Source organism: Mauremys mutica, chromosome 3 (assembly GCF_020497125.1).
Source record: "Mauremys mutica isolate MM-2020 ecotype Southern chromosome 3, ASM2049712v1, whole genome shotgun sequence".
Lineage (NCBI taxonomy): Eukaryota > Metazoa > Chordata > Testudines > Geoemydidae > Mauremys > Mauremys mutica.
In genome coordinates, this window is record NC_059074.1 from 40,394,918 (window position 1) to 40,419,981 (window position 25,064).

The 25,064-nt window shown below is 43.3% G+C and overlaps 1 protein-coding gene across 2 annotated transcripts; it reads left to right on the plus strand.

Annotated features, from left to right (window-relative positions):
- The first annotated feature begins 1,258 nt into the window (after positions 1 to 1,258).
- On the plus strand, positions 1,259 to 21,181 carry FAM110C (family with sequence similarity 110 member C). 2 transcript variants are annotated; one of them, XM_045010239.1, is made up of 2 exons: positions 1,259 to 2,632; positions 21,163 to 21,181. In XM_045010239.1, exon 1 carries the CDS (start codon positions 1,504 to 1,506, stop codon positions 2,587 to 2,589), a length of 1,086 nt encoding a protein of 361 aa, XP_044866174.1. In that variant the 5' UTR covers positions 1,259 to 1,503; the 3' UTR covers positions 2,590 to 2,632; positions 21,163 to 21,181. The 2 variants fall into 2 exon arrangements, with proteins under 2 accessions (XP_044866174.1, XP_044866173.1); XM_045010238.1 differs by lacking the exon at positions 21,163 to 21,181 and adding an exon at positions 9,424 to 10,306.
- Positions 21,182 to 25,064: the final 3,883 nt, after the last annotated feature.

The window sequence follows — 25,064 nt, forward strand, 5'->3', positions numbered from 1 at the left end:
GAGCAACCATCTACCGTCTCCCTTTTTTGTAACTGATGGTGTATCCATCACACTTCTAGTGATGGCAAAAATGATGATCTGATTCAGTCTTTCCAAAAACATTTCTGCATTCTAATCCCCAATGAAATGATTCACAGAAAGAACCTTGTTAGAAACAGATGTATATACTTTTTGTAGGCACTATTCGATTTTAGACAACAGGCAGATCTGTAGGTGCAAATGGCTTGTGCTTCCAAATTAGGGAGCTACTTCTCTAAAATGCCTGGACTAGTACTTCTGGCTCCACTTTAAAGTTCAGCTCCTTTGAAAATCTGGCCCACATTTAATGGCAGAAAAATGATGGAAGATGAAATTAGAGCTGGTGTGATTCCATAGTATCTCAAACCATTTCACCACCCACCCTCCACTCTGCTAGTGCCATCCGCGAACAAGCATCTTATTGATATCAATGGAATGTTAGGATGTTCCTGGTACATTCAGCAATGCAGCAAGTGCATTTACCTGCATGTGCCTGCAGAGTTTACTACGTGACTTTCACAAGCCTTTCGGTTGAAATCTCAAACAGCAAGATGCTGAATTAAATTTCTGCATTTTTGAAGCCAAATGCGCTCTTTACTAAAAAAAACCCCAACAAACAAAAAAAACCAACCTTTAATATGGGACCCAGAAAGTCCAGGTTTAAAGGCTTGATTGTGCAAGGCACCGAGTATCCCATCAGAGGTGTTGGGTGAGGAGCTGAGGGTCCTCAGTTCTTCTCAGGGACATGCTACACTTTGCAGGATCAGGCCCTGTATCTTCTTGCTTATCTCAGGGGGCAAGCACCAAAGAAAATGCCTGAGGTAGCTAAGGGAAATATTTTGAAAACCAAGGGTTTGGAGCTTATAGTTCTAGGTGCATGTACAGTACAGGCTCCACATAGTCCTAGAGATGCCTTCCTGGAAGAAACACATCTCTGAAGTTTTGCTCCCATAAAATCCAAATGTCTGTAGTGGCCACATTCGTCTTAGGAAGACTCCTCTAGTGTTTTGACTCAGTTAGATTGCTGGAGGAGGAGACTACTGAAAGCATATGCTCATAAACAATATTTTAATTAGTGCTTGTCCTTGCTGGAGGCAATGGAGTGTTGATGGTCTGAGCCACTCCTCTAACATCAATGAACCAGCTCACTGGTGATGTCAGCCAGGCCTTCTGCACTCAGACCTGATTGGCTATGTTTGGATTGCAGGGGCCGGCTTAGCTGTAAGGTGAATATGCAAGGAAGCAGCTGTGTGGAGGTGTGTAGTCAGAGAGTGTTAGCAGCAGACACAGTCAGACAGTGGAGCTTTACTGAGGCTGAGGAGTTGTTTTAATCTCTCCTAGGTAAATAACAAACCAGCAGCAGACTTTGGAATTTGGAAAGGCTCATTGGGCACTTACGCAGGAAGAGTGCAAGCTGCAGATTCCATAGAGTGGCTTTTTTTTCTTTCCAGAACCGTAAGTGGAATAAGCGTACCTGAAACTGATATGCCAACTGAAATCTCTCATGCCGTAAGAATGCATGCCATCTCGGACTTCCCTTTGACAGTGCGACTCCTCAGCAAGGGGCCAGAGTACCTTCGCAGACAGATGGAGGCAGGCACCCCAGGCAGGAAAAGTGCTGTGGAAAGACTGGCAGCTGATAAGGCCAAGTATGTAAAAAGTCAGCATGTAATCAGCACTAAGCAGGAACCCGTCATCGTGCTCAGCTCAGCCTCAGAGAGCAGCAGTGAGAGCTGTTCAGTGGAAAACAAAAAAATCAACAGGGACTTTGGTGGAGGGAAAGGCACAAAAAACTTGGAACCAACTAAAGCAATGTATTCCTGCAGTGCTCCCCTGGAACCTGATCCACCCATAGCGAGGCGCAGCAGCTCCAAGAGGCAGGTACGGCCAGACTCCCTAGTGATCTACCGCCAGAAATGTGAGCTTGTGAAAGGTCAAAGCAATGAGAGGTCACGAGGAGGCCTGGTGAGGCGGCTGTTCCAGGGGTCCATGAAGGAGAAGCTGTCGACTTCCCCTGAGATGCCCAGCATAATTGGGGAGGGCCTCACACCAGAAAGTGAAGAGACAGTATCCACCAAACATGCCGCCAATGGGCCAAACAGCCGTGTAGGTGAGCATGCTGCCCCTGCAAACACAGAAGCACCAGCTATTCCTGAGCGTGAGGACTCCTCACAACTGACTGTTGCTCCTGATGAGGTCAAGGACATCAGGAGGAAAGGGCTGCATCGCTCCCAGTCTGATATCAGCTCTCGCTATTCCAAGTCTTTCTCTGAGTTTGACACTTTCTTTAATTACTGTGGCCTTGAACCCGAGGTCGTTGAGGATCTGGGCAGAGAGAACTTCTCTGTGATTTCTGACAACGTCTCCTTCAGGATCCGCAGCATCAGCGTGGCAACATCCGAGAGTGACTTCACAAGGCACAGTGGGGACGATGGGCTGTTGGAGGAAGAACTGACTGAACAGGTCCCCAGCACCACTTCAGTGATTGAGCGCAATGCTCGGATAATCAAATGGCTATATACTTGTAAGAAAGCCAAGGAGACTAACAACATGCTACGAGAGCTTGCGTGAAGGCTTCTCCTTTCAGCATGCATTACAGCCTGGTAAACTCAAGGTGTGTGCAAAGCCCAGCCATGCCCATTTATATTTATCTTTTTATTAAAACACTGTTGATTTATCCAAGTTTATGTCTGTTCTATGAATGGCAGGAACAAGCTGCTTTCTGCACGTAACATTGTTATTATTATTATTTATTATTTGTATTACAGTAGCACCTATGAGCCTAGTTTGGGGGAATGGAGTTCTTGTAAAACAGGAGTCTGGGGTATTACAATAAAAAAAAAAGAGACAGAAACATACTGTAATTTGCAAGGTTGGATCAGACCCCTGAATGATAGTAAACAGTCAGGGTTTACAAGGAATGTCTGCCCTTTGCAGTCTCCTGCTTTGTAAATGACTTGTTTTCACCAGTTTCTGCTATGTTAAACTCAAGACAAACCCCAGAAAAATTATTCAGCCCTTAACTGTAGCAGGTAAGATCAAACAAACTGAACTGAACCACTCAATGTTTAGGGGTAGTCTGTATTTACTCTGTAGTAGTACAATTTTCCCCTCCCCCGCTCTCTTTCTGTCTCTCTCTTTCCCACTCCCTTGCCTGCACTTAAGTACATGTAAGCAGCCAGTAAAATAAGGTTATATCCATGCTTCTTCTAGAGATCCCATTCTCACAGAGCTTTCTGCCATGGCAATAGGAGTTTGCTCCAGCTGACACCTGGCTTTTCAGGAGCTCTGCTGGGACGTGGGACTGCTCTTTCTGCTTATGTTGATTGTAATCAGTTTGGCTCTTTTGACATTGGAGAACTTTGATGGCTTTGCCCACATGACTGTGCTACTGCAATTCAAGCAGCAGATTTTGGAAGTCAGTGGTGTGGTTTGTTTGGTGAGTGGGGCTGCTCCGATATTTAAAAACTAAAACAATGAATAAAAATGTGAGAGGCTTTGAAAACTTACATCACATAGAGAAATGGGCCAAATGCAGCCCTGGTGTAAGTGGGCACACTTCCTATTGACTTTTAATAAGAGCTGCACCTATGCCTGGGGTGAGTCTTGTCTATTGGCAAGAACCATTTTCCTAGGATTTTAGTAGTGATTCATTACATGCAAATTGCCCAAAGTATCCATTATATGAAAATTGTACTGACCCAAGCACATACATCCCTTAGGCCTTGGACCTCTTACATGGTATTATTTTGAATTGTGCTAACTGATCCTGGACACGATAGACTACATGTGCCCTTTGTGAATGTATCATGTTCAGAATCTGTGTATTAAGAGGATACTAATTAGCCCTTGGCACAGTTGTTTGAAATGAGTCCATGCCTTATCCAAAAGAACATGGATATATAATGCCTGAGTCAATTTCCTAGTGGATCAAGAACTGGATCAAGGTTTCTTCTGGTGCACCAATTTTACAGTGGTATAAATCCACTGTCTTCAAAGAAATTAATCCCAAATTACAGTAGTGTATGTAGGAAGTGAGTAAGGCCCTGTGACTCCATCCTACCCAGTTGCCTGGGGGCTCAGGGTTATGAAGATGTTGGGATATGCATTAAACATACTCACTGCATCTCCTGACATGCTAACAGGGTGGTGGATTCTAACTTGGTTGTCTGACAATGTAGGGCAGTAAAGAGCCTTAAAGATGCAGCATACAGTACCTACTAACTTCTGACAGTTCCTAACGAGGAATATACCGTTTAACACCATTGAAATATATTGGGCTGAGACAGCATTCTAGAAGGCACAAGATGGAAACTTGATACAGCTTCTGTTTAAAAAATAGGGCCTTTTTTAGAGGTGGATAAAAAAAAATTCTGGTTGTGAATTTTTTTAAGAAAAATAAAAAACGCATTTTCATTTATATTTTTCATAGAATTAGTTTTTTCATTGAAATATTGAAAACTCAAAAAATTAGATTTTTGTCAAAATAATTTCCACAAAATATTTTTGACCAGCTCTAGAGTGTGCCTCCAGAATGGGGACAGTTGTCATGTGTAATGCTGTCAACTCACAGGTATGTCACTGAGTGAGAGCTCCATGCCTGAATTCAGTCACAGAGATGAGAGGGTTTCACTGAGCTGAAGAATTCCCCTCCCTCACCCTCCAGAGCTGATGGGAGTGGGAGGCACATAAAACAGATGGTGGATGTGGGGGCTCGTAAAAGTTTCTGCAGCTGTGAGCCTTACACAATTATGGAGGTGGGGGCCTTTTCCCACTTCCTGCTACTGGGTGCAGGAGTCTGGAAACAAAAGCAACTGTATAAAGGGAAACAAGAGACGTCTGGCTCTAGCATCTCTTTGCCACTGCTCTTGGGGCCAGCTGTGAGGTTGCTCTCCTACTAGAACTGTGGTAATTCTCATGGGCCATGTGGACCTTGTCAAATGGGAGAAGGCTGTTGGGCCTCTTATTATTTATTTGTTGCATGCAATTAGTGTGTTCAGTGTTGCAGATTACATAGGAGACAGATGGTCCCTACTCCAAAGAGCCTACAAAGCAGCTAGGCACACATCATAGAAAGCTGTCTGCCAAAGGGTGCTGTAAAGTATGGAAAGCAGGAAGTTCATTCACATGTGCTCCCCACCTTGGCAGAAGCTCTGCAACTCCCTGGTGCAGAGTCAGCTGTTGCCTTTTTCTCTTTCTGCCCTTTGACTGACCCATCACGCAGTCAGCATCTGAGGCCTTAGGTGCTTTTGCAGCCAAAGAGACTTTCTTCTTGACTGGACCCTTAATATTTGTCATGTTAATAATCCACAGAGCAGGACTTTAGATAATTTATACTTCTGTTGCATTTTAAAGGGGCACGCAAAGGACAGACAGATGCAGGGCCAAAGCTGTGAGAGGTTTTTCAAACACAGTAGGTTTTTATGTACATGAAAGTACTGGGTTCTAAAATGTAGCATAGCAGATTTAAGATGGATTTTAAAAAAATAATATTCTGATTTTACAACGGCATACTAATTTATTTTCAAGCTTTCCAGGGTCAGATCTTTAAAGGACCTTGCCCAAACATGTGAGTGCATTTCTCTGCCTACATTTGTTAACATAATTATCTCAATTGCTTTTGCAGATGGTGTAGTTGCATGCCCAAGTGGACTTTTTCAGCTTGATTTTTTTCTCATTTACAACAGTGTAAATCAGTGCTAATTTTATTAAGTTAATGGCATTAAACTTGCATTAAACTTGCATAGACCTGTGTACAAAAGGAGAATTGGGCAAGTAGCTACCTAAATAGCCATTTGCACATGCAATGGCCCAATTTGCACATACAGCTAGCAGGGGCGGCTCCAGGCCCCAGCACGCCAAGCGCGTGCTTGGGGCGGCATGCCACGGGGGGTGCTCTGCCGGTCGCCGGGAGGGCGGCAGGTGGCTCCAGTGGATCTCCCGCAGTCGTGCCTGCGGAGGGTCCGCTGGTCCCATGGCTCCGGTGGACCACCAAAGCCGCGGGACCAGCGGACTGCAGGACCAGCGGATCCTCCGCAGGCACGCCTGCAGGAGGTCCACCGGAGCCGCCTGCCGCCCTCCCGGCGACCGGCAGAGCGCCCCCCGGGGCATGCCGCCCTGCTTAGGGCGGCGAAATGTCTAGAGCCGCCCCTGACAGCTAGGGCAACTTCACATAAATATAGACCCATACATGTGTGCAAAATGTTTTCATGCTTCTGTCTTTAAAAATTGTAGCCCACAATTTTTCTCATTTTAAGATGGAAGATTTACTTTTAAACTTTGTTTCCTTAATGTCTTTTGATAATGGTCTGGGGAAGAGGGAATACATAGGAGGCATACACTAGAAATTTTGCAGTAATATCATTAATAGTAAAGACAAAGACATTCAAAGTGACACCCCATTGTGCCTTTGATAACATATTTTTGTATAACATATTTCCTCTTATCCATGTAGGCACAGGGTTGTTTTTTGTTTTGTTTTGTTTTTTTGGGGACATGGTGTCAAACACATTTAAAATTCCTTAATTGCTTTTTCTTTGAGTTTGTGTCACAATTTTAATGTTGCTTAAACATAATTGTACATGTCTTTTCGTGTGTTTTCAAAACAGATCTTTGTAGTTGGACAGGACAGGAATTTAGGAGATAGGGCTTTTGTTATTGACTCTGTCACTGACCTATTGTCTGATCTTGGGCAAGTGGTTTAACCTCTTTGAGCCTGGCTTATGTCCCAGAGAAATAATACTTCCCTACCTCCCTAGGGCATTGTGAGATTTTAATCATGTTTTTAGAGTGGATGGAAGACACATTTGAAATGCTTATTGGTATTGCTTTCTGTTCCAACTAGCAGTTCAGAGGATGCTGAAATATGTGGGTACCACGTGAACATTCGTGGTAGCAAATGTCATCTACAGTGTCAAGCCCTTCTATGACTGACAGGAAATAAGATTGGTTCACTGGTCCCCAAGAATACATATAAACCCTTAACACTTTCATTAATATTTAAGAACTGGCTCTTTTGGGGGGGGGGTACTAAGGTTTCTGTACAAAAGAAACCCTTAGTAGGATGATCTTCTGTATTAATTTAAACCACAAAATCTCTGCTTATAACTCATCATGTGTTTACATAATTGGTTAATCAGAAGATGAGCCAGCAGAGAGACAAATTAACCACTCACCTGCTAAGCCTTAAGCCTAGGCCCTGTGAAGCAATGTAGGGAACTTCCTGAAGTGAAGCAATGCATCCTGGCTTTCTGCAAATATTGGATGTGATCCACAAAGCATACAGAGACATTCATTACAAGCATTACTGATCCCTTGAATTTTACAAAGGCAAAACTAGTTTGCATGGGAATGAGTGTGACTGGGACACGAGTACTCTAACTCTCTTGGAAATAATATGCAGAGATGTATAGTACAAACCTAGAATTGGTAACAGATTACTTGAGTATAGAGTGTGTGAGTGTGTGTGCAACTCCAGTCATATAATTTGCTTATTTTTAGACATTGAGTAGAAAGAGGTTTTAACTGCTGAGCCTGAATCTGCTCAGTCACATGTCATTTAATTGTATTTAATTACCCAATGAATGTGGCAAATAAACAGTTCAAAACTGATGCCATTTACAGCCCATGGTTTAACAGAGTAGGAGAAAGAAACTGTATGAACTGGGTATCTTGGGTATCTATTGGTTAAAAACTAAATTCATAGGCTAGGTATGGCCATTCTAACTCTAACAACCTAGGGACCATGTGGCTGAGAGTAGCTTTTCCCTCAGCTGTTTTCCCAGAAATGATGCCATCTTGAGTTTAATTTGAAATGATATTCAGAGGGGCACACTCCATTATGTTTTCCATCCCAGGCAAATATTTTGGTACACTCTGTGTGTGCAGTTTAGGAAACTCTAGTCTATCAGGTTTGTACTGTAAACCTGACTTTAAATATATAGGGACAGATTTTCAGCTGGTGTATATCAGTAATGGAGCTATGCTGATTTCCACCAGCAGAGGAGCTGACCCACAATTAATGAAAAATTAAGGAAAACCCAACAATGCTGATTTTAGGCCACTACTTTTAACAAACCCATTAACTGTTTGAAAACTTACCTACAAATATCAATGTACAGTGCCCAGCAAATGAGGATTCGGGCCGTTTGGAGCGACCATAATATAAATATTTAATAATAAATAAGGCTGAATTAAATAGTTATCACCAGACAATCGGTGGAGTTGACTCACTGGTTCTGAGACTTGTGTTTCCTACAAACCCACAAGCTAGCTTCTTTTCAGTGCTACGGTTATCCTGACCAGAGGCCATCATGTTTGTTGCAAAAAATGCAGTGCTCACAGGATATTTTTACACTGCAATTAAACATCCGCAGGTGACTTGGACTTGTGGGGTCAGGCTGTGGGGCTGTAAAATTGGGGGGGGGGACATTCGAGCTTGGACTGCACCCCAAATTCTGGGAACCCGAGTGGGGAGGATCACACCACACAGAGATCAGACAGACAAGCTAAAAATAGAAGCTAGACCTTCAGCTCCCTTTGGCCTTTGTGTAGACGAAGTGCTCAGAATTTATCAGCTGTGGACACATGGAGGCTGACGGACTAGACCCAGCAAACCTGCTGCATGGAAACTATGTGCTTTCTTTGCCTTTCAACAGCCTGCTGTTTGGAACTTTTGGACATATTCCTTAAAGCACCTGGCACGGCCTGGCATATTGAAATTGTTGCACCATATTTTTAAAAAGACAAAAACCAACAAAACCCTCTGTTCATGTGTCCTAGATTCTAATGTTCATTCTGAGTAGAACAGTTTTTTTAAACTGCAGGTTTTTAATGGGTCAGATGCTCCTATTAATATTTCATGTTCCTAGCTTAATTTTTCATGAATTATGTTATGACTGGTAAAACATTGCATAAATAAAACAGCTACTCGAGACATGAAGTGAACTAACACATTTGTTTTAGCAGGATGATAATTAAGAAGCCATGTTATCTATAGTTAGCCTCAAAATAACCCAAAGGTAATTGACTAGATTTTGCCTAGATAAGCAGCATTATAAAGTTACAAAGTCTTAAAGGTCAAATTCACCAATGGCGTTAGGAGGAGCACAACTCTATTGGCTTTCAGGGAGTTTTGCTCCTCATTACTTTAATGATGGGTATGGCTTTTAAAAGGGGGTGAATTGAACATCCTTGTCTCTGATTGTAATCAACATTACGCAGTTCATATCAGTCCTGGGCTTCAAAAACATTTTTAAAAAATGCTCATTTTTAGTGTGGGTTTCTCAGGAAAGGAATTGATTATGTTGGTAGTAGTTGTAAGCAGTTGGAATGAAGTTTTAAAGCTTACTCTGTACCAGTATGATGCATTAAGTGTTTTAAGTAGCACTTTTTTTCCCCCCTTAGAATGAAAACATTCCCTGAGATGGCGGCTCACTAAACAGGACACAGACAGATAGACCCACAGCAAACTCTTCTATCATCTGGCTTATGACAAATCTGTGCAAATTTATCAACTTCCTGTTGCCCTCCGACCCATCTGCAGGCTCACTCTTTGTCACAAGCACATGTGTGTACAGAAGTACAACAGCAAGAGGAAGTTACAAACTGAGACGGAGGGAAATTAAAGCTTCTAGAAGAGCAGAGGCAGGTTTAGGTGCTAAAATATCTGGTAAAACCAGAAAGAGGTCAGTGCACTAGGATGTCATCCTAAATGTGAGGGAAGGTTGGTGTGGCATGTCTGGCTCTGACTGATGGCGAATCTATCAGCAAGACCGGGGAAGAAGAAAGTGGGAACTAAGTGGCAATGACCTCTAGGTCAGGCATTTCTTGGCAGGGAGGCTCCACCTACACTTCCAAAGAAAGTGTGTTAACAGGACTTTAAACCTGGCTCACATTGACGTGATTTCAGCACACTCTGTCTGGCTGGTGACAGTGGACCAAACATGACAGTTTTATAAACAGTATTTGAAGCTAGCAGTACATCAGATTCCTTCTTAGGGTTGTCTAGATTGAGGTTTAAGGCAAACTAGAGAACCATGTTCTCCAACTAGACCAGGCTGATAAGCCAGTGGGGATGGAAGGCTAAAATCATGTTTCACATATGGTCTTGGGCATAGTCCCAAAGCCTAGTATGACACAGGGAAAGTAAATCCACATTCCATATTAGACAGGACCAGTGATGAGCTGCTAAAATCTTAACAACCGGTTCTCTATAAAGTTCTGATTTAAGAGAGGTGCCAGAGCATGTATTTTTTGTACCAATAGGGTTACCATACGTCCATATTTTCCCGGGAGGAATTTTTAAAATTTAAAAATTCCGACCAGACAGCGATTTAAGAACCGAAAAGCCTGACATGTCTAGGAAAATACAGATGTATGTTAACCCTACCTAAAGTTCTTTTTTAAAAAGATGGGCCTGAACTAGAAATGAGCTCCGTTTCACATGTGTGGGTCCCCACCACTCCCTTGGGGTCTGCTAGGGTGACCAGATGTCCCTATTTTATAGGGACAGTCTCCATTTTTGGGTCTTTTTCTTATATAAGCTCCTATTACTCCTCACCCTCTGTCCTGATTTTTCACACTTGCTGTCTGGTCACCCTAGGGTGTGCACATGTGCGGGTCCCAGCTGCTCCCTGCCCCCCTCATTGAAGCAGGTGTGCAGGGTTACTGCCCTGAGAACTGCAGGGCACCAGTGGACATGGGGCTGGCTGCAGACAGGGGCGTGGGGCAGGGCTAGCTGGAGGCAGGGAGTGTGACACGGGCTGGCTGCAACAGGGGCTGGCTGTGGGTAGGGGGTGGCTGTGGGCGGCTGCAGGCAGAGGGAAGCTGTGGGCAGAGAGTGGCTGTGGCAGGGGGTGGATGCGGGCGGCTGTGGCAGGGGCTGTGGGCAGAGAGTGGCTGTAGCAGGGGCTAGCAGGGGGTGGCTGTGGCAGGGGATGGCTGCGGGCGGCTGTGGGCAGAGGATGGGTGGTGCAGGGGCTGTGGGCAGAGAGTGGCTGTAGCAGGGGCTAGCAGGGGGTGGCTGGGGCAGAGAGTGGCTGTGGCAGGGGGTGGATGCGGGCGGCTGTGGCAGGGGCTGTGGGCAGAGAGTGGCTGTAGCAGGGGCTAGCGGGGGGTGGCTGGGGCAGGGGCTGGCTGCGGGGCTGTGGGCAGAGAGTGGCTGTAGCAGGGGCTAGCAGGGGGTGGCTGGGGCAGGGGGTGGCTGCGGGCGGCTGTGGGCAGAGGATGGGTGGTGCAGGGGCTGTGGGCAGAGGATGGGTGGGGCAGGGGCTGTGGGCAGAGAGTGGCTGTAGCAGGGGCTAGCAGGGGGTGGCTGGGGCAGGGGGTGGCTGCGGGCGGCTGTGGCAGGGGCTGTGGGCAGAGAGTGGCTGTAGCAGGGGCTAGCAGGGGGTGGCTGGGGCAGGGGCTGGCTGCGGGCGGCTGTGGGCAGAGGATGGGTGGGGCAGGGGCTGTGGGCAGGAGACGCAGACACTCACACGCGGGGACCGGCTGGGAGCAGCCCCCCGGGGACTCACCAGGCAGCAGCAGGAGCCCCACGGCCAGAGGTCCGAGGAGCAGCAGCAGCAACCGGGCCAGGAGGCAGCTCACATGGCTCCCGCAGCACAGCGCCCCCCGGCGGTCGGGAGGAGGAATTACACCCTTCCCAGCCAGAGCCCATCAAAGCTTCCCTCGCAGGGAAGCCAGTTAACAAGCGGTTCTAAAACCGCTTCTAAATTTAACAACTGGTTCGTGCGAACCCGTGCGAACCGGCTCCAGCTCACCCCTGGACAGGACTCTTCTTTGCTATAACAGTGCTCCAGCATAGTAAAATGTGTAGTCTAGGTAGGCCCTTAGACTCTTTTTATACTACATCTCAGACCCTGCCAGCACATGGTTGTCTGTAATCTAACACATTTATTTTTGTACTGAGGATGGGCAACATGTTTATTGACTCATGTTAGGGAATAGTGTCACAGCATATGTAATGTTATGGCTGATTAGCATGAATGTATAATAGCATTGTCCTATCTGCACTGTAAACAAGAAGGCATGTTAGGACACAACTGCAACATACCAGACAAACGTGCTGAGATTATTCGACTTGTAGTATAGACAGCACCAGGCTCATCATAATTGTTATAACAACTCCACCTACTTTGCACTGGCCAAGCAAACTTTATTTAAACTGTGGTTAAACACTGTTTAAAAATAATTTGTGTCACTCAGTTTGATTGTGGATGTAGATGTGAGTTTATGGCCCTTGGCTATGCCTCAGATCCTTAGCCCAGTCAGTCATTAGTTATCAGAAAATGTCTTTCCCTGAGTTATTTATTCCTGATACCATAAATCACAAAGACGGGGAAAAAATGAAGTAGGGAACAGATTCTCATCTTAGCTATAGCAGTGTCAATCTGGAATAACTGAACTGATAAAAAGAGATCAGAATCTGGCCCTATATTTCGGTGTGCTGAAAGGTTAAAAGTTGAACCACAGGTTACCATGGCTATAATGTTCTGTTTACAGCACTGGACTGTCAGACCTGTACTGTAACAAGTACAGGAAAATCAGATTCCATTCTCAACATTCCATTAGGGTTATACACGGTAAGCAGTCAATCAGCCCCTTTCAACGATTACCTGCCATGCCCCCACCCAACAAAGTGAACCAGACACAGACATAAGGGAGAAGATGGAATGAGCACCTAATCAGCACTTTTTACACCTTATAAAAGACTTAGTCTTGTAACATAACTATGAGAGAGAGAGGAGAAGGACTGAGTGATGGCATTTTTACAGAGAATTCACTCTAACCATAAGAATCAAATATTTCCTCTTTTAATTTATTCGAACATTGTGAGCCAAAACACTTCACTTTAAATGCTATTTAATAGTTTTTAGTTAACTTTAAATTCACAATAGACTTATGAGTCAGGTTAACCTTATTTAATTAAGAAAAACATACTTGTCACTATTTCTCACCCCCAGTAGCCATTTGAGAATGCAGGGCATTTGTCTATATTGGTTTAGTGTTACTTCACATACACATATCTTAAGTTGTCTCTCTCTCTCTCTCTCTCTCTCTCTCTCTCTCTTTCTATATATATATATATATATAAAATAACATTTCCAAATAAAGTATTTATTGAAGCTGCTTTACACAGGGGAAACTGAAATGTTTGTATTAGTGAGACATAGAGTTTAAGGTTAGAAGAGACCACCAGATCATCAACTCTGACCACTTTTTTATCACAAGCCACCAACACCACCCAGCACCCATACACCAAACCCAAAAAACAAAATTTGACTGAAATATTACAGCTTACAGGAGAATAGACTATTATGTACCACAGGCAGAGAATGGGAAGGACCAAGGGGCACCAGTGAGCTACTGTGTATTTAGAGATTAGCACCTTCAAAACAAATAAGCTAAGTTTCCATTTTGATTCACCATGGACTACACCATCAATGCTAATCTGGTAAGAGTTATCCACTGATGCGCAGCTGTTTAAAGGGAGACTGTAAAGATTGATAAGTCAGAAATGTGACCCACTATAGTCTTATGCTCAGTTTGCAAATTACTGTACATGGAATTATTTACATGTTTTGTCAAAAGCTGTTGAATACTTTTTCTTGGAAATATGGATGAACCACTGTAGGCAGCTCAGAACTCATGAGAAATCCCACAGCTACAAACAGTGCACCAACACAATGTGGGGAGAGCAGGTTTTTACAAAGGTTTCTGGTTTCACTTTCAAGTTTCCATTGGGTCTGTATCAGAGATGGTAGAGAGATAAATTGGCCATGGACTTTAAATAATAGAAAGAGATATGTAAAGGACTTAGGTGGGATTCTCAAAAGCACAGAGAATCATTTGATTCTGTCCCTATTGAAGTCAATGGGAGTTTTACCATAGATGTCAGTGGGATCAATTATGCCAACACTGAGCATTTTTGAAAATCCCACCTTTGGCCTTTTTGAGCTGCTTAATGGAGTTGTGCTGACCTTTCACACCAACACCAGAACAAATGCACCTGGCTTTGTTCAACTTTGCATGTGAGAACCAAACTCTCCAAGGTACCATAAACCTCAAAGAAGATTTGCCCAAGACCTTTCCTTACACCTAATAAGCTATGAATTCCCCTTACCTCTAAGTGTCTTCTGGGAAGATCAGTGATCTACCCTTTTCCACCTTACCAGGAAAGAGGACAGCTGACAGTCCCTTTATCCCCACATCTCTTGGGAGTGGACATCTTACCATGCTCATCCTGAACAGTGGGGATTAGCACATTCTGCTCAGGTTCTATTGCTGCTGTTACTTATAAAGCCTTTTGCCTCATTCTGGTGCTGACCTGCCCCATGATGATAGGAAACCCAGTGCCTACTGTTGGCCATTGACTCTCCTTATCCTTCAACAAAACCCCTTAAAATAAGGAAGGGATGCACTGGGAAACTCATCTATTTCATTATGAAACTGGTGTGTTTTGTAAGAGGTTGCTCAAGTTTTGTTTAGCGCTTTTGGGTGAAATCCCAGCCCCACTGAAGTCAATTGGATTTTTCCATTGTCTTTAGTGGGGCCAGGGCTTAGCCTTTATTTTCATGCAAACGTAAAACTAGGATTGAGGGGAGAAGGTCACAAATTAAACCACTAGTTTTGTTTGACTGGAACCATGCAAACCAAGACAGCCACACTGGATGCAACCCTATTGTACAGCTTAATTTTAATGGTCCAGTGCTCTTCATAACCAGGTTTTTAAAGCTAATATTATCACTGTGAAAAGGGACAATGTCCATAGTTTTAATTTAACAGGAAAAAAGGTACAAAGTCTGCTTTTATGGCTAGAGCCTGGTGTTTACAATTAAGACATCAGGTGTAGACTATGATCCCTTCAGTATATTGTACATAGCCATGTACAGGAATCTATGTAACAAGAGTGCAGATTGTTTTTTATATATAAATAAATCTTCATGCTTCAGGGCATAAATCAACCACTAATTGATGGTTATTTCACCATCGTCTGTTATGGGGTTTCTTGCACCTTTGTCTGGAGCATCTGGTCCTGGATACTGGTCTGACCTAGTATGGAATTTCCTAGGTTCCTATGTTTATATTCTTAATAAAAACAAACCTGTGTTTTATTTCATTGCATACAAATAAAAAAAAATACATGACTGAAAGTTTGTAATTCATTCTTGGCAGTTTGTAGTTTTATTTTGTTTGCTGTTTACTGTTACTATAGTTTTTTTTAAAACTCAGACTCCTTGTTACATGTTTAATTGCTCTGGGACACCAGCTTCTTGTGGTGGTGAGCAAAGCTTTGGTTTGAATAAACATTCAAAGGTGCAGATGATTCTCTGAAACATATCCCAATCCCTGCGTAAAGAACCAGGCAGGAAATCTCTTAAGAAGATCTCTCTCATAAAATGGCTAGTGGGTTCTGGTATCAGTAAGTTTGATATCTACAAAGCTAATCTTTCTCATAATAATTTTAGCAGTCCCATTTCAGGGCAATGGTTCAAGTGGCATAAAATGGTTCAAGTGGCGTAACATTTATTTTTAAAAGCAAACAAAAGTTTTTCAAACTAATTAGGGTTGCCAACTTTCTGACCGAACAAAACCAAACACCTTTGCCCCGCCCCTTCTCTGAGGCCCCTCCTCACTCACTCCATCTTCCCCCTTTTCCCCCGTTGCATGCTCTCCCCACCCTCACTCGCTCGCTCATTTTCACAGGGCTGGGGAGGGTCCTTTTTCGACCAGGTGTTCAGTTGAAAACTGGACATCTGGCAACCGTAATTTTTCTACATTTGGTTTTGTTCAGTCTCAAAAACTATGATGTGCCTCAGGCAATATTTTACAGCCATTACCCTCACACCCAACTACTGGCCAGAACGTTGGGTGTTTGGGTCCATCAGAAAAAGCTCTGTCTGAGGAATCTTACTGAGATAATTTTGTTTTAATGGATTCAGAGAGACAAACTAGATTTAATAAATGTGTGTTTTGTGGGAAGAAGTGAAATAATGGTTTGTAAAGGGAGTTTTTGCTGAAACTGATACATACTCAACCTACGGTCTCAACATCATTTGCCCTTCAAACTATTAGACAAACACCTGTCAGGGATGGTCTAGATAATGCGTAGTCCAGCCATGAGTGCAGGGGACTAGACTAGATGATCTCTCGAGGTCCCTTCCAGTTCCACGAGTCTATGATTCTATAGTCTAAACTTCTTAGACCTGGCCTACACTTGTGACAGGGTGTAGCGTACGTGTGGCTACATGCAACAGTGAAAGGCTCTGGCAAGGTGAAGCAGCAGGAACCTGCCAGGGCCTTCCCCTGCTGCCTCCCCCTTACCAGAGCCTTTCTCTGCAGCTGGAGTCTTTTACTGAGGCAAGGAAAGACTCCAACAGCAGGGAAGCAGCAGGACACTACACTGCTAGAAACAGCAATGTAGACATGGGAGGCACTGTTTGGGCATATAGAGAGCAGTGTAGGATATATACTCTAGGGTTCAGATGTGTAGGGTACTCTGTTCAACTCGCTAAAGCAGTGCCTCAGTCTGCACTGCTCTTTATACCCCTGCTAGCTCAGTGTGCAGTGTTGTACACACCACCATAAATGTAGACGTACTTATGTAAACGTAGTCTCACTGACAAGTGTTTGAACACAACTTAGAGTTCACTGCTATGCAGCCAGTAGGATTAAGGTTTTTAGTACAAAACAGAGAGCAATTTTGAGATCATTGAAATGCAACCCCTTCCACAAATCCTGGGCAGGGTAGGGAATTCATGCTTTTAATTTATGGGTAGGACAAGCCGCCTTAGCAGTCTGCAGCTGGTATTCTAGTCTCAGGGCTGAAACAGCAGTCGCTGTACTTCCTGAGGTCCCAGTCCAGCAAAGCAGTTAAGTACATCTTTATTATATTAGAACCCAACCCTGCAGTCCTTTTCCACCTAAGTAGGCCTTTCTCATGCAAACCTGTGAAGTCAGTTGGACTACTCTCAACAAATAAGGATTTGCAGGCTCAGGTTCACAGATTGCCCAGTGTGAATAAACAGTCCATTTAAATTTCACAAATTACTCATCTTCTTTCTGCTCATCTGTGAACAGCTTACCAAGCACAGCTGTTGAAAAGAGAGCCTGTGGTGATTTTACAGCTGAGAACAAGACCCTTTGCCGCAGCTTTACACAGACTGGTGTCTACTGAACATCAGAGTGTATAATATCTTGAAGGGCTTTTCACAAAGCATTCTCTGTAGCTCTGTGCAATTGCCACTGACAGACGCCCTACCACATAAGTGACTTACACAACCCTGCAAAGACAAGCCTCCTAACACAGTTTTTCTCTTGTTTAAAAAATGGTGCAATAAGGTACATTTATGTTCCCCTCCTTACTTTAGTATCTGAGCACATTCTTTAATACAGTTATCCTCACAACCACCATTCCTTGCCCTGAGGTAGGGAATTGCTATTGTTCCCATTTTACAGATGAGAACTGAGGCACTGAGACTAAGTAGCTTGCAGGTCATACAGGAAGTCTGTGACACAGCATGGACTTGGATGCAGGTCCCCAAAGCCCTAGACGAGTGCTGCAACCACTGGACCATCCTTCTTCTTAGTTTCATTAAAGCTCATCCTTGAAAGAAAATGAATACATTTTTAAATTACAGGGTTAAAAAGCTTGGCTACTTCAAACTAATTTTGCAGCCCCAAAAAATAGATTTGAAAAAGCTCCCCCCCCTAGAGGTTCACCTATCTTTAGTTTATACCATCTCCTACACTACACACAATTAGGCAGTGGTGCTTTTCAGGCAGCACTGGCAGATGAGCAAAGTCACAATTTCTGTTTCTCTTTGGTCACTCTGTTGTGCTTTTCCCCACTGTTGCATGTAGAGGAAATACTATTCAGTTGTCACCAATTTTTCTTATTAAGATTTCAGTTGGGAAACATGACTTATTTTCAATCACATACACCAAACTGGGTCACGAACACTGTGTATCCATTACATGCATGGGTCCAAAAGGTTACAAATTGGGTTACAAGTCTGCACCCACAGTTAAGGCCACACATTTGCATGGGCAAGATTTTACATGCAAAACACTATTGGCCAGAGCCTTAACTGGTATAAATTAACAGAGCTTTACTGAAGTTAATGGAACTTCTCTGTTATACACCAACTGAGGATCAGATCCTCAGTACATATGTGCAAACTGGGGATTATTATGTGTAAATACCTTTGTCCACACATAACACTGATTTATGTGCATGTATCAGGAGTTTTGTGTTTGCCACTCATGGATACTGACTTTTATACATTTGAGTGATGTTTAAGTTAAGCATATAATTGCACCATTGATTAGCTCTGTTATTGGACTCTGCTGCATGTATTTTGATTTGCTATTTATTACCTAACATATTGTGGGCCAAGTTAATTGACTTCAGTGGGGTTTTGCCCATTTACACCTGTCAAAACTTTGCCAAATATAGCTTAAAAATAAACAAGAAAAAAGACAAAAGGCAACAGCATCACCAACACCAAAATGAGTTTCAATGATTTCAGACATCCCTATCCCTATCCCCATCCAGTAGTTCAGCAAGAAAGGACATGAAAACTTGTAAAACTAGTTTGGACAATTTGAGAAGCGTTGGGTTGTTTTAGCGAGGCGTGTGATTAAGGGCGCTAAGATCCCTGTGTGGATTTTGGGGAATGCTTCAAAAATCAACCACCTTTTGGGAGTATCACCTGTAGCAAAAAGATGGGTATAGTAATTACTGACACTAAACCACTAAAACATCTGATTGTTTGTCACATAACTGTGATGACTGTAAATCAGTGCTGAACAGATCTTCCTCCACTAACGAGCTAAACTGTAGAAACAAACGCAAGGATATTGACAGGGCTTAGCTGGTGTTGCTCATTTCTTCCTGTTACCTTAGCCTCTTTGATTACTTTTTCACTGGAAACCTAGGTCATTGAAAGTCTAACCATTTCCCCTTCACTGTTCCGGAGTTATCTGTGAGCTTTAATTGCTCAGCTTATGCTGGCTCTGACAGTCCCATTTTGTGTTTACATTTCAAGCAAATTCATCCAGACAGTGAATACACAACCTGAGGTACTATCCTATGGTAAGTGTTGCATGTTATTTTCTTGTGAATGACATTTTCCAGAGAGACAAAAAATCCTCCTTCCCTGCCTTAACTCTAGAGCAGTGGTGGGCAGCCTGCAGCCCATGGGCCACATGCGGCCCATCCGGGTAATCCGCTGGCGGCCGCCAGACAGTTTGTTTACATTTGCATGGCCGTCCACTGCTCCCAGTGGCCTCAATTCACCGTTAACAGCCAATGGGAGCTGCGGAAAGTGGCGTGGGCCACAGGGACATGCTGGCTGCCACTTCCAGCAGCTCCCATTGGCCGGGAACGGCAAACCACGGCAACTGGGAGCTGTGCAAATGTAAACAAACTTTCTGGCAGCCCACCAGCAGATTCCCCTCACAAGCTGCATGCAGCCTGTAGGCTGCAGGTCACTCATCACTGCTCTAGATACTGCCTCAACTATATGAAAACAAAACAAGGAAAGAGCCCAGGAGCTGCAAGTTGCATAGTTAATCAGAAGTGTATCGCATGAACTTTCACTATTTCAGTGATTTTCCTGCCACTTCCCCTCCCTTTGTTTCATGTTATCCCTTGTTAGGTTGTAGTTAGTCTAGATAGTAAGTTCCCTGGGTCTGGGGCCTGTCACTTTATGTATCTGGAAAGGCCATGGGCACCTTGGGAGCTAAATAAATAATAAATCACAAAAATCGTTTAAAGCTGAAATATCTTCCAAAGGATTTAAGAAGGTTGCAACACAGAAGTGTAAGAGTGAATGACTGGCCAGTGAAAATAACAATGTGTTGCCTGTGTACTAAAATACAAGCCTTGCATAAGTGTTAGCATGGAGGGGGAAGAGTCCTGGGGTATTGCGGCTCAGGTCCAGTGTATCATAGTTTTTCATAAATTTGTTGGAAGTGAATAGCCTGCCTCTCTTACTCCTTGGGGACTGACCCCTGCTCAGCAACCAGCTTCTTCAGTAAAGTAAGGCCTCTTGTGTTCAGAATCATATTCAAAGCCAGCACATCTCACTGCCAGAGTTTAACATGAGGGAAACAATAATGCAGTGTGTCCCCCTGCAAATGCAAAATAAAGTAATTTTCTCCAGCCAAAGAGTTCTCAGAAAGGTGGGGTTGTCAGTCAACAACTCTCCCATGAAGCAGTAGTGCTTCTTAGCCAACGAGGGGTCAACTCCATCTGACTTTTTAAGTCTTCCTATTCCTCTCCATTTGTCTCCAGGGACCATTTGTTCTCGCTCCTTTCGAGCTCTCAGATCAAGTATATGGCCCCAACACTCTCCTTATAATCCAGTTAGGATCCGAGTGGGGAAATCATCCCTGCCACACCCCTTCCCATTCCCCCTTGGCGAGGTTCCACTAGAGTCTCTGCAGTGTGAGCAGGCACCCATTCTCTCTTTCCTGCTCTGGGAGAGGGTTTCCACCTGACCTCTGCCAAACTCTGTTGGAGTCTCATAATTGCAAAGAGTTGCAAATTTCACTGAAGTGGTGCAATTTTCACTGAAGTCAATAGGAATTTCACCCACTTATCCCAGCTCTAGATTTGGCTTTCTCACACCAGAAAGATACTTGTGATTTCTGAGATTTTTAAATATAATTTCCAAAGAAGAAAAGTAATTTTGGGGATTAAAATTCTTGTCTGTTCCATAATAAGTCACTAAAATCAGCCTGTCAGAATTTAGTGTGCCACACTCATCAATACAAGCCAAAGTGTATCATCATCATGTTGTGAGATTTTTGGTTTACTTGGTAGTGGCCAAAGCTGCTCATGCCTAAGCCAATTCAAAGAACTGTCATTATTATAGCCCCAAAAATAATCGGGATAGTGCACAATGAGTGCATGATTTATAGGAAAACCTGGCTATGAAGCTGGCAGATTGCCTTATAGAATTTAATAGGGAATTGTATTTCTCACAGAAACATAAAGGAACAGGATCATCTCTATTGCATTCTATAGGTTTTTCGATTAATTGCCCTAGAACTCTAATTCATTGCCATAGAATTTTAACCTTTTCTTTTCTTTCTTTCTTTCTTTCTTTCTTTCTTTCTTTCTTTGAATCATAGAATATTAGGATTGGAAGAGACCTCAGGAGGTCATCCAGTCCAACACCATTCTCAAAGCAGGACCAACGCCAACTAAGGGTATGTCTACACTACAAAATTAGGTCAAATTTATAGAAGCTGATTTTTAGAAATTGATTTTATACAGTCAATTGTGTGTGTCCCCACTTAAGACCATTAAGACCATTAACTTGGCGGAGTGCATCCACAGTACCGAGGCTAGCGTCAACTTCCGGAGCGTTGCACTGTGGCAGCTATCCCACAGTTCCCGCAGTCTCTGCCGCCCATTGGAATTCTGGGTTGAGATCCCAATACCGTCAAATTGCGACCACACTACCCCAAATTCAACCCGGCAAGGTCAATTTCAGCACTAATCCCCTCATTGGGGGGGAGTACAGAAATCGATTTTAAGAGCCATTTAAGTCGAAAAAATGGCTTTGTCGTGTGGACAGGTGCAGGGTTAAATCGATGTAACACTGCTAAATTCGACCTAAACTTGCAGTGTAGACCAGGGCTAAATTATCCCAGCCAGGGCTTTGTCGAGGTGGGCCTTAAAAACCTCTAAGGATGGAGATTCCATCACCTCCCTAGTGAAATAGTGTTTCCTAATATCCAACCTAGACCTCCCCCACAGCAACTTGAGACCATTGCTCCTTGTTCTGTCATCTGCCACCACTGAGAACAGCCGAGCGCCATCCTATTTGGAACCTCCCTTCAGGTAGTTGAAGGCTGCTATCAAATCCCCTCTCCCTCTTCTCTTCTGCAGACTAAACAAGCCCAGTTCCCTCAGCCTCTCCTCATAAGTCATATGCCCCAGTCCCTTAATCATTTTCGTTGCCCTCCGCTGGACTCTCTCCAATTTGTCCACATCCTTTCTGTAGTGGAGGGCCCAAACCTGGATGCAATATTCCAGATGTGGCCTCACCAGTGCCGAATAGACGAAAATAATCACTTCCTTCGATCTGCTGGCAATGCTCCTACTAATGCAGCCCAATATGCCATTAGCCTTCTTGGCAACAAGGGAACACTCCTGACTCATATCCAGCTTCTCATCCACTGTAATCCCCAGGTCCTTTTCTACAGAACTGCTGCTTAGCCAGTCGGTCCCCAGCCTGCAGCAGTGCATGGGATTCTTTCGTCCTAAGTGCAGGACTCTGCACTTGTCCTTGTTGAATCTCATCAGATTTCTTTTGGCCCAATCCTCCAATTTGCCTAGGTCACTCTGGACCCTATCCCTACCCTTCAGTGTATCTACCTCTCCCCCCAGCTTAGTGTCATCTGCGAACTTGCTGAGGGTGCAATCCATCCTGTCATCCATATAATTAATAAAGATGTTGAACAAAACCGGCCCCAGGACCGACCCCTGGGGTACTCCTCTTGATACCGGCTGACAACTAGACATCGAGCTGTTGATCACTACCTGTTGAGCACGACAATCAAGCCAATCTTTCTTTCTTTCTGGGATCTGGCAGGATCTGGGGGAACAAGTTGCAAAAGCATGGTCCCCTCCCACTGCATAAAGAAAGCCCCACTTAAGGTTTGTATGCACACAGTTATACCGGTTTAACTAAGGGTCTGAATTTAAACCAGTTTAGTTAACCAGTGCAAACCCCTATGTGCATGCTCTGACTGCAGCTGAAGAGTGGCTTATTTTGGTTTTGCTCAGTCAGTTGACAAGGTTAAGCTGAACAAAAATAAACCACTTTCAACATGAAATAAGAGTGTCTACTCAAGAGTTTGCACCTGTTTAACTAAAATGGCACAATCTTGTGTGTAGATAAAGACTTAGAGCTATGCATCTTTCCTCTCACCATGCCCCCTACCCTAACAGAAAGGAAGGATGGTTTGTAGGAGCTGCTGTAACAGCACTAAACTACTTGCTTATCCCCTTACACTGGCATAATTCTCCCTCAGCAGTTTTAGGGTCAGTTTGTGCCTTGCCCTATTCTTTAATAAAAAACACACATGCCACTGAGTAAGTTAAAAGGAGATATCAGTGGTGGAGCTAGAACTGGGATTCCTTTTTGTGCAAGTGAACACTCTGTTGTTTCAAATAGCCCTGTGTTTACCCTTGTGTACAGACTGAAAAAAATATATAGTTAACTAGGTGGGCAACTTAAATTTGCTTATTTAATCCTTCCCCTCACTTAAAGTCACATTTGGATCCCTGTGTGTGCGTGTGTCCCTCACTGCTTTCATTGAGAGCCCCACCTATGCATCTGTTGACAAAATCCCACCTTTGATCTTTCCAAGAAGAGTTTTCTCTGGATGTTGGTTAAGGTATGGATGAGCTCTAGCTGCAAATTTCTGATCCAGATCTAAACCAACCAAACTCAGGAAAGTGCAGATCTCAGATTTTGGCACTACAGAGGAAGAACCTGTCATAAAGGTTGGATTTTGATGCAAGTCGAGACTTCATGCAAGTTCAGGGTGTTCCCATATAGGGTTTTGGGATAAGCCATGTCCAATTTTTGAGAGTTTTGTTGTCAGAAGATGAATCTTGAGCAGATAGTGAGTTCTTTGGGGGGCAGGGACTGTCTTTTTGTTCTATGTTTGTGCAGCAGCTAGCACAAAAGGGTCCTGGTCTATTACTGGGGTTCCCAGGTGCTACTGAACTACAACAAATTTAATATTTTATTTATTTGTTTGTTTGTTTATAAAGTCTGAGAGAGGTTCCCAAATTGTTTACTTTTTGAAGCAAGTTCAACAGCCATTCCAAAATTTCAGGGTTTGTTCTGAGTAACACAGAGGACATATTTCAGAGTAGCAGCCATGTTAGTCTGTATCCACAAAAAGAACAGGAGTACTTGTGGCACCTTAGAGACTAACAAATTTATTTCAGCATGAGCTTTTGTGAGTTACAGCTCCGAAAAGTATCCGAAGAAGTGAGCTGTAGCTCACAAAAGCTCATGCTGAAATAAATTTGTGAGTCTCTAAGGTGCCACAAGTACTCCTGTTCTTTTTACAGAGGACATAGTTAAAGACAGAATTTCTGAACAATAATGATCATGTTTAAATTAGTTATCCTTGAGCTATGACTAACAGTGACAGCATCTAGAGGACAAATAAAGACACTGAAATTCAAGAAGATGTAAACCAGACAGTTTTAAATGAAATCAAATGAGACAATGCAATGGAAAGCAAGAAGACAGAGTGGAAATAGAAAGTGTTCAAAGATAAACGAGTGTATCCCATGGGTAAGGTGCACCACAAGGAGAGAAAACAAAGCCAGTGTAGATTAACAAGGAAGTCACAAATGTAATCAAAAGTTCAAGAAGGATCCATTAGAACCAAAAACAGGAGACAGAGATGAAACAGAGAGTTCCCAGACTGTGAAAAAAACAATGTGTATAAACATAGTGATAAGATTTTCAACTGTGTGGAAGATATAAGAAAAATTAATCAGGGATAAATTGAGAGGTCACCTGGGCGGCTAGGGCCTCAGCATGGATTTACTATGCTTTACAAATTTGACAAGTTTTTGAAATAAAACAGAGTTCTTGGGGAAAGTATGAATGTAATCACAGAGAATGGAAATTGGGTTTATATTATGTAGTGCAAGCTCTCTCAAAGTGCTCTACCAAGTAATGATAAAGGAAATACTTTTGGACTATGAGGAGAGATTAATAAGACTGGGACTTTTCAGCTTGAAAAAGAGATAACTAAGGGGGCATATGATAGATGTGTATAAAATCCTGACTCGTGTGGAGAAAGTAAATAAGGAAGTGTTATTTATCCTTCTCTTTACACAAGAACTATGGGTCATCAAATGAAATTAATAGTCAGCAAGTTTAAAACAAACAAAAGGAAGTATTTCTTCACACAAGGTATAGTAAACCTGTGGAACTCTTTGCCAAAAGATGTTGTGAAAGCCAAGACTATAACAGGGTTCAAAAAAGAGCTAG